The 15290-nt window shown below is 45.5% G+C and overlaps 1 protein-coding gene across 1 annotated transcript; it reads right to left on the bottom strand.

The window, feature by feature from the left end:
* Positions 1-9575: 9575 nt before the first annotated feature.
* Sirt7 (sirtuin 7) lies at positions 9576-14862 on the bottom strand. Its single transcript, XM_028310905.1, has 3 exons — positions 14313-14862; positions 14101-14198; positions 9576-12391 (listed from the first exon to the last, which is right to left on the bottom strand). Exons 1-3 carry the CDS (start codon positions 14553-14555, stop codon positions 10780-10782), a joined length of 1953 nt encoding a protein of 650 aa, XP_028166706.1. The 5' UTR covers positions 14556-14862; the 3' UTR covers positions 9576-10779.
* Between the last annotated feature and the right edge of the window lie 428 nt (positions 14863-15290).

The following is a 15290-nucleotide window of genomic DNA, read 5'->3' as shown; positions in this document are numbered from 1 at the left end:
CCTAACATTTACCGAAAATTACTTTTGGAAACGGTTTTTGGGCGTTAACTACATAATTTTCAATGGTCACCCCCAATGTTGATCGGCTTATTTTATTCGTCTTGGCGAGCCCTATCCATAGACACCCCATTTATAAGGATCCGACGTCATAAAATTCAAAAATTCGCCCTCCCACCCACCCTTTTGTGTCTAGGCAGGTAGACTTTTTTCGCTGAGCCAAAAAATATATTTCGCGTTTTGATCGGTTTATGCTAGATCTATATCAAGGTGACTTACAAGTGTAAATTAATTTATTTTAAAGGAGCCTATTGGACAAAATCGTCCCGTTTAATTAATTTTGTAGTTATTTCATGAAAAACAAACAGCACTATAAACAAATAGGCATTTTGTATTAGTTTTTGTGTAACGCCTGTACAATCACATAGGACAATATTTTGGTGTTAGCTATAGATATCGAATATAAAAAATAGTGTCCGACCGAATATGGATTTTCAGCCGAAAACGAAAACGAAGCTTCGGCTGCAGTCTCATTTTCGGCCGAAAACGAAAACGAAAATGACCTTCACAACTCTCAAATTTCAATCTGAAATTACCTATGTAAAATCTTTGAAAACCGTTACCGTTTTGACCAAAAACATAATGACGTTTGACAGTTGTTTTTGATAAGGATTGATTAAAGAAAACCGGCATTAAAACACAAAAAAATGAATTATGAATTCTTAATAGAATATTATTTCCGGTGTATATTGAAATATTGGGAAGTGAAGAAGAAATAAAGGGTGTCCAGTGGGAATTTTTCAACTTCAAAAATGATTCATACAAATAAATTAATTATTTTTTATTATTTATTACTAATGCAAACTGGAGTTTAACAATGCGGATTTATTTTTTTATAGGCAATGTCTTTTAAATGATGCCCGTTTTACTATAGGTACTCTCACAGCCGGACCCTTACATTTGCAACTATGCGAGAGCAAATCGCGCTAATAATTTTCCTGCAACTTCACGGCGGATATTTTCTTACAGAACCTGAATTATTTAAGGATTATCGATTATTTGCTGTAAACTTTTGACTTGAGATATCCCCACAAGAAAAAGTCGCATGGTGTGAGATCTGGTGACCGAGGCGGCTAGAAAAAAATGTGTGAGTGTCGGAGTCTCGAACAGCATCGCGGCAACAGAAGGGTCTCTCATTGAGTTCATACTGTCTACAAACTACGTTTAAGGAACACGTCGTGCAAGTAGACACTCACTACAATCACTGATTAAGTATTTATAAACGAATAACTTTACTAATAGACTTAAATGTAAAGACCGGCTCGTAAATTTGAAAGAAAGAAAGAAAGAAAATTAATATAATCAATACTTATTGTCTGCAGTTTTTAACAGAAACATCAAAGTTTCTGAATTAGTTTAAGATGTCTAAAAATAAGTTGGAGGCGTTTGACAAATTAATTTGTGTGTACCACGCCCAGTCACCACCAGTAGGTAGTTTACAGACAATTATTATTAGGTATGGATAATATTTTATAAAGTTAATACTCTCAATACTATTTAAGTCTCAATAAACTACCAGGAACTACTGTAGTAAATGTGTATTCTTTTATTATATCTAAGTGCTTATCATTTTTGTCTCCTGAGCCCCGATTACGGTAATTTTTAACGTCAACAATCCAGACACGCTTCTCGATTCTGCGATACGATTGGTCGTTCAACAGCGTACGTCAGCTGTTTTGACCAATCGTATCGCAGAATCAGAAACGCGTCTGGATTGTAGACGTTATAAAAGTTACCGTAATCGGGGCTCTGCTGTGACGTTGCAAAGTCTGTTACAAATGTGTGTGTTGTTAAAAGTGTTGCAAATAAACGATTAAGTGCATAATATTCATTACCATTAAACAATTAATTAATATCTATAATCAGAAAACTCACCGGTAATCAGCTAATTCTCCAGTACCCACAACACAACACAAAAAATTCACAATAAATACCGCACTCTTAGTCACGATGCGCTCGAAAGGTACCGCTTAGCCCACAGCTTAGCCTTACAATTATTACTGAAGGTTTGCTCTTCTAAAGCGATACATTCATACTTTCGTTCAGACTAACACAGGTCAGTTTGAAATAATAAACACATTGTGCTATGCGTCGTAGTTCTCGTAGCTACTTGTTTTTAAATAATTAGTACCTACCTAAAACCGTAACCTCGCAAGGCAGTGCGAAACCCATGGCGGGCGATCACTTCAACACTGGTGCAACACAAATAAACGATGGAATTGATTCATTTTTGAATTATTGGCAGCACTTAGTTCCCTGGTATATGCGTCAGCCCGATTGATACTGCAACATGATATCGGTAAATTCTCACTAATTAGGTACTTAAGTATGTCGGTAAATAACACACAAACGCTTTTATAAAAAGTAAAGGTTTCCAACGTTTCGACTCGGTTGCACGAGTCGGTCGCGGACAGACTAAAGAGGTGGCGTCGTCTGCTCGGGCGTGATGTATTTTCTTTAATTAAGTAGGTAACTACTTACCCACCCACATTTTTTTTCACAATATTTTCGTCCGTGCCACTTTTTATGTTCTTCCGAATTTGGCCGGATAATCAATCAAAATGAGTCTGTAATGTTATTTACCTACTAATTATTTGTTTGTGGATTAGATGCGAGATACCAACTGGCACTAATAAGAAGTTTCTAGTATTATATTATCTGTGTTTCTACCTTAGTTCCAGAGCTAGGGCATAATATTTTTGGTTTTTAGAAAAGAATTTGTAGCTCCTAGTAAATAAATAAACCAGATAGTAATTTTTACGAAAATTTTATTATTAGGGGCACATTTGGTCTAAATTAGTTGCATCATAGATTTTAATGCTAAGATTTAGTAGGTAAGTACGCACACAAAGATTTCTCTGTTGGCCGTCGTGTTGCTGCTGTAGTCGCGTTCGAATTTGGCGGCAGACTTCGCCCGTATTCACAAATATTACTATGAGGTCTCACAGTGCGCGTGGACGCACAGGGTGACACATGAACCAATCACAGAGCTCTATTCAACGATGTGCGTTCGATTTTCTGTTTCACTTAAGCAAGCATCGTTTGTGAATTGAATACGGACGTTTTGTGTGCCCGAACAGCCACAGATTAGTGTTTGTGGCATTTTTCTAACTAATTATTTAAAATTATTATTTATTAAGGAAAACCAGGGTTTTACAATGTTTATAATGGTGACAAGTTAGGCAACAACTAAACCACTTAATAGGTTCCCACAGGTAAGAAACAATTTAAACCAGTGTTTTTCAACCTTTTTCATGACCCCTTACTTAGTATGAAAAAATATTTTGCGACCCCCCGAGCGACCGTTCGCATCTCTTTTCATGCATTTTTAGTGTTACAAAGATGTTGTAGGAACCGAATACTTCAATCTATGGAACATTTACGCACTTGCATAATAGATTTCGGATATTAAGTATCTATCTTTAAAACTTTACAGATTTTTTTCTGAGGTAGTTTTTACGAACTTTCGCGACCCCCCTATATACATATACAGGGTGTTAGGTAAATGGGTATATGAGCCGACACTAGCCCATGTTAACATGGTCATATAAATGGTATGGTGAAGTCAGAAAATTGATATCTTCATTTTAATTATTTTATTTTTCATACAAATCGGATTTTATCAAATTTATTTTACCATACCATTTATATGACCATGTTAACATGGGCTAGTATCGGCTCATATACCCATTTACCTAACACCCTGTATAGAACCCACAGATTGAAAAACACTGATTTAAACAATTAATTCGCTTACATAAAATAGTGTAGGTACACTACTAGCGGAGCCTAGAAAATAGTGCGTCACGGCATAGGAGTTCGCGGTTCTGCGTCGCTCGCTTCTAGGCGGTCTATTCCACTTTTGATCCCCCTGGGCCCCTGAGTGATCAAAGTTGACTTCAGTTAAATTATTTTATTTATTTTATTAGGAAAACCAACAGCAGTACAATACAAATAACTATAATGGGACCTAAAATTATGTATCTGCATAGCCATTTATAGGTAATCGCAAATTATTATCTTAGTTTTCTTTGATCAGGCGGGGTTTGGCGTGCCCAACTTCAGCTCGGTTAGGAACTCTTTTAAGTCAGTACAGGCTAGCGTTCAAGACTACAGAGGGAGGTACCAATTGAAATAAAAGAAACACGTGAATCAGAAGCAATTTATGGTCGATCAGGCGCGGCGGGGCGCGCGCTCGGCGAGCAGGCGGCGCAGGCGCGCCAGGTGCGCGGCGCTCTCGCGGCGCAGCGCGGCGGCGGCGGGGCAGCGCGCCAGCAGCGCCGCCAGCGGCCCGCAGCGCCCGCGCGCCTCCTCCTGCAGCCGCGCGCCGTCCGAGCCCGCGCCGCTCACCAGCCATTCCGTTTCTATTTCATCTGAATCGAAAGGTAATATTGTTAAGTTTACGTAGGAAGTTACCGAGTGGGGTCCCGCAGGGTGGATCGTGAGCGACTCGCGCGCCGCGCCCGCCAGCGCCGCCAGCGCCGCCGCCACCAGCGCCGCCGCGCCCCACGGCCGCCGCCGCGCCGCGCGCGTCGCCACCCGGAACATGCTGCGCGCGACCACTGCTGATACAGACCGAAAAACGAACCGAGTTTACCCTTCGTAAAACACCATATAAACGACAACCATTTAAGAAAAAAAATTGGCCAAGTGCGTGTCGTGCTACGCGCAGTGTAGGGTTCCGTAGTCGTCCGTCGTTACCACAATATATTTCAGAAGCAATCTTAAACTAACTGATGTATCTTACTTAAACGTTATAGTTTTCCTTGAAAGTTCATGAAAAGCAGTATCAGAGCCGGATTAACCATCTCGGGGCCCCTAGGCACAGCTCGCTTCGGGCCCCCCTTTATCTGTCGCGGAGGAAATGCTTTGCGCACCGTCACCACTGCCGGGGGACAAGGTGGTGTGTGGGACTCCCGGCGCCCTAAAAGGGTGCTGCTTCGTCCTGAACAGGACGGACGGGGTATACCCACTAAAACCTCAGCGGCGTTCCGTCATCGCCCAAGTGAGGGTGTCGCGAGTATCCGGCCGTAGCCTTAGACTTTCGCAACACCACCGGCGACAGCTCGCCTACACGGCGGACCCTACACGCCCCCCTTGAGAGAGTCTGACGGGAATGGCCCGAAACGCCAAGCCGTTCCCGTCAGACGGAGGTGACAAGGGTACCCCCGCACCCCCGGCCTGCTGGCCGCCGTACAACGTCGTACAACCGCCTTCTCCGCCTGCGGTGCGATGACGCGAGAGGATCGTTCTCCCGCTCGCGCTCCGCTGCCTCCTTCTGAAGGATGACCTCTTCGCGAAAGAAGGCGACCGCCATCCAGCATCCTTCACTTCCCAGCATGGCGTTGACCAGGCTCGGAAGCGAAAGATCCCGGCCCACGACCGCAGTGAGGACACGGCGCTGCTCCTCACAGCCTATGCAGACCGCGAGAGTGTGCTGCACCGTGTCATCCGCCAGAATCAGAACGCCGGCATAAAGTCGATGACACCTCGTTTGTGGCCCTCCCAAATTCGGGAGGAGCCAGAACTCAGTGCGCCGGCTGCCTTGAGGAGGCGTGGCGCTAGCCCGTTGAAGTGCAGGCTAAAATGCCACCTCCTGTCAAGCGTGAGGCCCAGATATTTCATCTGGCATCTGACGTCAATCCTAACGTCCTCAACTACAATGTGGGCATCGGGAGGGGTGCGCTGGCGAGGCCCCGGAAAGAAGAGGGCCTCAGTCTTCTCCAGCGCGACTTTCAGGCCGAGGCGTCGTATTCTGCAAGCGACTAATGTGCCGCCCACCGACGCCAGCCGTGCCGCGGCCCTAAATGTCTTCCCCCAGGCAGTGACCAGAGTGTCATCCGCATAGCATATGACACTCATGCCCGCGAGAAGTACGCCCCGGAGGAGCCAGTTGAAGCCTAGGTTCCACAAGAGTGGACCGAGCACCGAACCCTGCGGAACCCCGCTGGCTACGCCGCGCCGTTTGAGCTGGCCGTCTCTGTTAACATACAGGACTTCGCGGTCCCGTAAGTCATCGGCCAGCAGCGCTCGAAGGTACTGAGGCACTCTGTGATGTTTAAGTGCATAGAGTATGTTGGAATGAGGGATGGTATTGAAAGCGTTGACTTTATCCAATGATACACCCAACACACCCTCACCCCTCTCCCTAGCCTCCACAGCACAGTGAGGCTTTTTAGCCTCTGAAAGGCGTCGACAGTCGACCTGTCATGTAAACCAAAGCAGTAATGCCAACGTTACAAAATTGAATTAGGTTCCACAATATCGAAATATGACGATTGAATGTGTAAACCAAAATAAGGCGAAGTTTTGAGGTGGTTCAAGTTTTGTTGAATAAAAATAATCTTTAACATTTTTTTTTTTTCATTTTTTTATCGGGAGTGCTGGGCCCCTGGTCATAGTGGGCCCCTAGGCACTGGCCTAAAGTGCCTTATGGATAATACGGCACTGAGCAGTATTAGGTATTACAATTTTTTCCAGCTTACTCGAAACGCCCTACTCGAACAAAAATTGGCACTTTAAACTTTAATAATTGGAAAAATAGTCTTAGAAACCCCTTAGCCATTTTAAAAGACCTATCCAACGATACCCCACACGATGCGGTAGATGATGAAAAAAAAATTCATCCCCATTTTACATGTTGGGGAGTTAACTACTTAGCCTAAAATATTTTTTCTAAATTTTATTTTACCGTTTTGACGGCGTGATTAATATACATACCCCAAATTACAGCTCCCTAGTGCCAATAGTTTCCAAGCAAAACCTCGGACAGACAGACAGACAGACATATCGAAACTATAAGGGTTCCTTGTCAGGACTACGGAACCCTAAAAAATGGAATGGAATCTGATGTAAAAACTTTCTTTATCAAATGAGATTCCGTAAATCGATGTGCATATTGAGCAAAACTCATTGTGGGGTAATAGGGTAAGTGCGTTAGTTTTCGTCCAATTATCGGAGTTGCCAACTTTGTGATGCGAAATGAATATCTTAAAATACCCTTACTCATATGTATCATATGTCATTTTAGTCCTTATATAGTCTACTTTACGTTAATATTATATGACAATAAGTAAATACCACGGGTTTTTTTATAAAAAATATTTTATGCAAAAGAGGCGATTTCACTAGTTTTCGTCCAAAAAATTCAGTTTTCGTCCTAGTGTACGCTAGTTTTCGACCACTGTGTAGAAAAAAGGGTGCAGTTGAATTATTAACTTAAAACCAATTCTACAATACAGTAACTATGGATTGTGGTATATCATTTGAAAGGTAATTTTGTTAGCTTTCAAATGATATCAAAAAGATTTAAATAAGTTTCTTACCTAAATTTAGGAAAATATTGCAATAGGTCGAAGGACAAATGGACGAAAACTAATCTACAGGAATAGCTAATTTTGGTTTTCGTCCACCCCAGTGCTTGCTCATGACGTCATGGACGAAAACACAACAACGTTTAAAGCTGTTTTTTGTTTTCGTCCACATCTTTTTAACGGTTTTTATGGGTTTATCACTGTTAAAAAGTGGACGTAAACTAAAATGTTTAATGTAATAGCAATAAAGATCATATTGGAAGAAAAAACATTGTATTTTGTAGGTCCATTGAAGTAAAATGATTATTAAAAATATTAACTAGGTGTCAGGGTTTCCGTCCACGTGGACGAAAACCAAAATCTTGCAAAATTGTTATGCTAGTATTAGTCCACTTAATTATCTAAGATTTCTATACAAAAACTTTAATAAACCCTTAAAATAGTGTTTATTATGCTAATAATTAGACATACGTGCCAAAAACATTACGTAAAGTAGCTAAAACAGTAATTAAACATACCATGAAAGTTCCCTACCGGCACGTTTTTTTTCTAACTTGACGACGTTTTCCATTCACCTGTGTGCAGCAGCAACTTCCGTAGATTTTTTTGGAGTTATTACTTGTCAAATTACATTTTCGTGCAGGCAGAACTGTTACTTAGATATTATAGATTGTAACAAGTCCAAACTTGCACGGAAAGTTAGGTTTGTATTCTAATTTTCCGTATTTGTTTGTGGCAAGTCAGTCAAATGGACGAAAACAGGAGCTGGACGGAAAACCGGCGCAATTACCCTACTTAATATATTAACGAAGATTAATCCATGTAATGATAGCAAGTCAAATCACTGCTTAAGTACTTACCTAAAATCAATGGTTCCGCAACGCGTGCAGAATAGTCCAGCGAGTCCAGCGATGTTTGCAAGTTGGTTATAAGAAGTCCATACGCTCCAATGTATTTAATTGTCACTAGCGCGCGCGAGTGCTTTCGACGGAAGTTGTAACAGATAGGTTCGCGGCAGATAGTGACATCCGCACGCTCTCGATGTCGTCACAGCATTGAAACTTTTATCGTTGATCCGTTGATCGGCTTGACGAAGCCACGTAGACGCCGCCGCACGAGCAGTCGGCCAGCGATCTGTCAAAGCTATTTTTAGCGCAGGATACATGAGTCTGAAAAAGCGCAGAAATGCGCACACGCCAATGATGGGACTGGTATACATAAACAATAACATAGGCGTACGTAAACTGACTGGGAGGCGATAACCTCATAAGAATCAAATTGATGGTTTTCTATCGTTAACAAATCGTTCTGTTTTTACATAAACCTAATTAATTTGTAGTAAACCGATAGTCCGCGCGGAGAGAGAACTGTCATGATGCGATGGCGAAAAATTATGATTATTATTATTTTTATTAGACAAAGTAAGTTTCAAACTATCAAGATAACACCTTGTTCATCATCAACTATTGATTACATGACATGAAATGAGCCAACAACCGGCTGACGGCAGTAATTATAACAAAAATTGTTTAAAATGCACGTCATCATCTAGTTTCTGGAGCAGCAAGGTTCTGGAGTGGAGGCCATGTACCGGAAAACGCAGCGTGGGACCGTTCACCCACAAGGTGGACCGACGACCTGATAAAGGTAGCAGGAAGGCGCTGGATGCAGGTCGCTACCAACCGTGCGATGTGGAGGTCATTGGGGGAGGCCTATGTTTAGCAGTGGACGTCCTATGGCTGAAATGATGATGATGATCATCTAGTTTCTAGTACTTAAAGTACTCGACAAGACAAATCTAATGAAACCAAACTCGATACGATTCCGCCGTTTCGTTCAGGAGTTCCTATGGCCACTTTCCAGTCCCATCATCATAATATTGGATATTACATGGTACCATAATATTGTATTGTCATCTAATCTACATAACTAATTGCCAAGTTTCATGATGATACAAGAATTAGAAGTGCATGTAATTCAGATTATAAGATTCCATTACATAGATACCTACACGACGACATAATAAAAGTTTGTTAATAAGCACCGCTGCGCTCTCAAATCGTGCGACACGCCTCTTTCCGCACAACATACCCTGTAACTTTGTGGTCGTTAAGTCCTAGTCCTAGATTGCTGCCATCGCCGCGGCGTTCGGAATATACACAAAACCGATTAAAAGTAAAGTAAAAGTAAAATTTAAACACAACATCATGTTCCACAAGTTTATTTCACATTCTGGCACATGGCACCCGTTAATTAATGAACAATTGTCGCTTGTACACAGACAGCACACGCCACTCGGGTCAAACAACTTGTTAAATCTAAGCCAATCATTGCGTTAACAGGATGGCCATACGTTTTAAAAAAAAATCCGTGAAGCTAAAACCTCACAAAGACACCCGTAGCATGACTTTTAATTATTATCTAACTTAATGTTATATTGTGATGTTCTCACGAGTTGCCTCGACGTCTATGATGGTGTTTAAAATATTACGCGAGAACTGTAGCATAATATATGAAATTATAAAGGAAGACAAATACATTTGTTCCAGAAAAATCTTATTCTATGGCATAGCAGTTTGTACTAAACAAATTATAAAACCTGTCCCTTAAGGTCCACTTCACTTCATCATAGCGGCATATTAAAAAATGAAATTCAAATAACACCAACATTACCGACATGTGTGCAATTAAAGCATATTATTATAGGTAAATCAATTGAACCAATAATAATTTAATTAAAAATATGCAATTGAAACATTCTTGATTCAGTAAAAATTATATTAATTAATTAAATCAATTATATTAATTAATTCATCAGTTATATTAATTAATTCAATCAAGAGGTTTACAATTCTGTGTATCAGATAAATAATAATCATGATTTATCAAGTTTGTGACAAGTGTGAAAATCATTAAAGTGGGCGTTTTAAGCACTCGTATCACAACCATTGAATAATACCAGTATTGAGATACAAATCTTAAGCTAGATTAGGTCATATACACAAAGGAGAAATATTATTTTATTAATTGTACCTACTCACTTATAATTCATTCAATACCTATCTATTTTGTTCGTAGCTATAACCTAATCTTTGTAAAAAAATAAATACATCATGCGACGGCCGTCTCGGACGACGACACGCTCGCACATCAGTTCAGTCAGAACGTTACAGTCTCAACCGACCGCGGGCCGGCGCGACGTCAGGTCGGCGCGGATCACTTCGGAAGCACACTCGGGAGTCGCGCTTCCTCAATCGGTGGGGGCTCCGTCTCAAAGATAGGGTAACCAACTTCACGAGACTCGATCGATTTCAGTCTCGAGATCGGGCGGAGCTCCGCCGTCCCCCGGGGCGGGGGCGGGGCGCGCGCCGGCGGGGCCCGCGGGGCCCTCGGCCGCGCCCGCCTCGCGCTACCTGCGCCGGCGCCGGCCCTTGCGGTACCCCTTGCCGTACCAGCCGCCCCCGTCCTCCGCCGGCGGCGCGGCGGCCGGCGCGGCCTCCGTGCAGCACGCCGCCTCCAGCGGCGTGCCGCGCGCCGGCCCGTACCACAGGCAGCGCCGCGCCGCGTGCCGCCGCAGGCACCAGGCGCACTCGGCGCGCGGCGGCGGCGGCGGCGGCGGCGGCGCGATGATGGTGTGCAGCCCCGGGTACAGCGACGCGCGGCACACCAGCACGGCGCGCGCGATGATGGCCGCCGCCAGCGCGCCCGCGCCGCCGCCGTCCTCCGACGACGACGACGACGACTCGTCCTTCGGCTCCGGCTTCGGCTCCAGCTTCGGCTCCGGCTTCGGCTTCGCGTCGGCGCCGAGCCGCGGCTCGCACTCCAGCAGGCGGCGCAGCCGCGAGCTGAGCCCGTTCGGCGGCTCCGGGTCTCCGGCCTCCTCCTTCTCGACCTTGAGCGGGGCGAGCGCGGCCGGCGGCGGTGGCGCGGCGGCGCGCGGCCGCGCCATGCGGAAGCTGCGCAGCGAGCCCGGCGGCGGCTCCGGCGGCGGCGGCCGCGCGCACGGCGCGTGCTCGGCTCGCAGCAGGATCGTCGCGTGCCCCGACCGCATGCTCACCTGCGAGAAACGTGAGGTAGACTTCACTACGTCGGCGGATCGACGAGGGGGGCGATCGCTCGGCGAGAAAAACGACGGTACCTGGAAGGCGCGCAGCAAATCCGGCGGTTGAGATCGCGGCTCGGGCGGGCGCGGCGGCGGCGGCGGCTCCGGGGACCGCGCGGGCGGCGGCTCGGGCTCGGCGGGCCCGCGCAGGCGCTCGGCCAGGCGCAGCAGCGGCAGCTCCTCGTCGGAGTCGGAGGCGGAGGGCGAGGACGGGTCGTCGGAGGAGGGCGCGGCGGGCGCGGGCGGCGCGCGCAGCAGCGGCCGGCGCGTGGTGTGCGCCTCGGGCTCGGCCAGCGGCTCGGCGTGCGCCAGCAGCGGGTCGCGCTCGGCGCGGTAGCGCGGCACGCGCAGGCGCAGGCGGCGCGCCACCTGGCGCATGACGGCGTCGCAGCGCGCGTTGATCTTGAGCGCGGCCACCGAGTCCTTGGGCGTCCACTGCAGGTTGACGATGTAGAGCGCGGGGCGCGCGCGCGGCGCGGCGTGCATGCGCCACAGGCGCGGGTAGCGGCGCAGCACCTTGAGGCTGGAGCCGAGGCACAGCACGACGTCGGCGCGGGCCGCGTGGCGCAGCGCGCCGGCCCAGTTGAGCGGCCAGGCGGCGCGGCCGCGCTCGCCGAAGTGCACGATGGAGTCGCGCAGCTCGGCGCCGCAGGCGTGGCACAGGCGGCGCGTGCCGTGCGCGTGGCGCGCCGTGCGCTCGGTGGTGTCGAAGGCGCGCAGGTAGACGCGGCGGCAGGCGGCGCAGTGCTCGGCGAACATGTCGCCGTGCAGCTCGGCGAGCGCGCGGCGCGGCAGGCCGGCGCGCAGGTGCAGGCCGTCGCAGTTCTGCGAGACCACGAACTTGAGCGCGCCGCGCGCCCACAGCGCCGTGAGCGCCATGTGCGTGAAGGTGGGCTGCGCGCGCGACACCTCCACGCGCCTGCACACACACACAGAGCGCGCGTCAGTTCCCGCTTGTCGAGAGCGTTTACACCCTTCATGCGCAATTTGACTCAAATACTTTTCAAACTAGTTAATAATTGCTATTAACCAGTGATATTACAAATATGTATCTTGTGTGTGGTGAATTGTAAATCATAGGCATCCTACTGAGTACCGGTTAATACAGAATATATTTCGATTAGTTTAGTATTTGAGCATTCAGTCAAGATAAGTCAACATAGGTTTTCTAAATTTCACCTCAGTTTCGAAGCTAAAAATTTTCTAAAAATACTGTTAATTAGTTACCAATTGCTGTTTTGCTGTTAAAGATCCTTGGGAAAATTGTCAAAGCCGTCTGTGGGCTGCTACTTGAATGTTGCTAAAATAGACTATAATATCTGCTGTGCATTCATTAAAGTTATAAACTCTGTTCTTACTCTCAGTTGGATAATCCATTTATAACTGTAGTAGTTGTAGGGTTTGAGGATAAATGTACATATGAAGACTAGCTGTGCCCGTGAATTCATATGCCTGAAAATCAAATTGTAATTTTTCCCATGTTTTCAACTTTCCCTGGACTACAACAATCATTTCAAAACCAAAATCAGCAAGTTTTAGCGAAATTAACGAACAGGAATTCATCCTACTAATATTATCCCACCAAAACATTCTGTAAAAAACTAGCCAAGTCTCGATGGAGCTGCTTGTTTATCTCTAAAAAGTAATGAAATCTAGACAAAGTCGTGCCAAGTCTATGGTTCTTTACTGCGATTTCTTTATTATTATAGTTAATGTTGTGTGACTTGGCCGTTGAATCAACTTAATCGACGGGGGGGTCTAGAAAGGAAAAAAAATCTGGTCACCGCGGTGCAGAAAATCGACGCTCAAAGTGCTAGCGCCATCTAGCGGTGAGCGGTACAGGCGAACACCACGGTGCCGGTGTGGCGCTAGTAGTATTGATTATGAATGTGGTGTTACTCCAGATCTTCGATTTTCCTACTTTTTATAGTTTTCCCTTCATGTGGCCATTAAACCCTAACTCTGTACCAAATTTCAGCTCTCTGAGTTTATGGGAAGTACTAGTTCTATTTTGATGATCATCAGTGAGTGAGTGAGTGTCATAAATGCGAAACTTTGCTTTCGCTTAACTTCGGAACTAAATGACCTACAGACTTGAAATTTTGGATTTTAAGTATGTGATTATAGCTTACTAGATGACGAAAATTTCTGCTTTCTGGTCTTATCCAGAGGTTCTCAAATAGGGGCCTGAAAATGCGGCGAAATGGTTCCAGTAAAGGATGGTACGGCAGTGTTTGCTTCGCGCTCGACTTGGCGGGGGCACTGCCGTGCCCCCAGATAAATGCAAAAGTTTGGCTGTCTGGATGTTTGTTACTCTTTCACGCAAAAACTGCTGAACAGATTTTGGTGAAACTTAACAGTATTATTGTTTATAACCCAGATTAACTTAATATAGGCTATAATTTATGACGATCTGTGACAAACTAAATCTGGGGCTTGTTGACCCACCTTCACCTCACTCTTCAAAAACTTATCTATTATAAAAATTATATAATAGTAGAAGTAGAAAACAGACAAGCTTCATACATTTTATGAGGGTAAAAAATGGATTAAAGTAAATTTAATTAAGCACTTTATAATAATGTTTCTTTGTAAGAAATATTATGCAGAAAATACATTAACACTCACCCTACAGTTTCTCCACGCTGCAGTCGCGTCCAAACCCCATGCGGCCCTCGGTAGTCAGGGATGTCCGCCGCTGTACTGATGCCCGCTCCAGTATACACCTGCAACAAGAAGTTTTCATTCATGAAAACACAATACAGACATCCAACATAGTTCACTAATTTATAAATCAATTAAACACTTAAATTATTGATTATGAAATGGACCGCACTCACCACAAGGTGCTTGGCGTTGCGCAGCGCGCGCGCTAGTCGGCGGCACTTGTCGCGCAGCACCCGCGGGCTGTCCTCCACCTCCCGCGCTCGCTCGGCCGCGCGCTCGCGCCGCAGCGCCGCCGCCGCCGCCGCCGCCGCCGCCACCTCCGCCGGCCGGCCATTGCCGCTGCTCCCGCTGCCGCCGCTGCGGGCCGCCTCGCCGCTGAGCCTGGCGCTGCTGCGTACTCCGCCTCGAGCTTCCATGCCTCCTGGCTATTGCTCAGGTCCGCGCCTCGGCGTCCTTGTTTGGATTCCTCCGGAAACTTCCAATAGCTGCAGTTTGCACATAGCGTTAGAGTGCAAGTATCTTATTAATTTTGCGCAAACAAACAAAATATAATCAAAACGAGCCTTTCTTTGCAAAACCACTCGGCGAAGGAAACAGACAAGACAGATAAAAAACGAAACGAACCGACGCTGTCAATCAGTTACGTCAACAATGTCATGTCATTTACATGAAGCTATAGATAAAAATGGAGGCCACACTCCGAATACCTACTTGAAGCACAACCTATGTATCACTATCTCGCTCTCTGTGGGCAGACTCTCTCTTTCTAAATAAACAATAAATATAAATTTGCTCAAAGTCAATGAAACTTAATGTAAAATCTTTATTTCTTGACATAGGTATCATTAAATAATAAGTGTTAATACTGGTAAAACGTTTTAGGAAGAAATTACTGTGACAATACAAAGAAATATGTTTACAATGATCCAATGTCGTAAATTACGAAATAAACACTTACGCGTGGAATCTTAAGTCACTTCCAGGACACCACGTACTACCGCAACCACGCACTACAAAATTTTCCACCATTTTTTGTGATAAAACAATGATTAGGTCCTGTAAAAAATCTCAAACGAAATTAACTGCATAGTAAACAAAATAGTAAACAACCGTCATAATGGGCCGGATTGGGCCGATCTTGCCACATGGTA

Source organism: Ostrinia furnacalis, unplaced genomic scaffold, assembly GCF_004193835.3.
Source record: "Ostrinia furnacalis isolate ACB-3 unplaced genomic scaffold, ASM419383v2 OfSCF3137, whole genome shotgun sequence".
Taxonomy (NCBI): Eukaryota; Metazoa; Arthropoda; class Insecta; order Lepidoptera; family Crambidae; genus Ostrinia; species Ostrinia furnacalis.
Note: the sequence above shows the minus strand (reverse complement) of the source record. Positions and strands in the feature narration are given on the sequence as shown.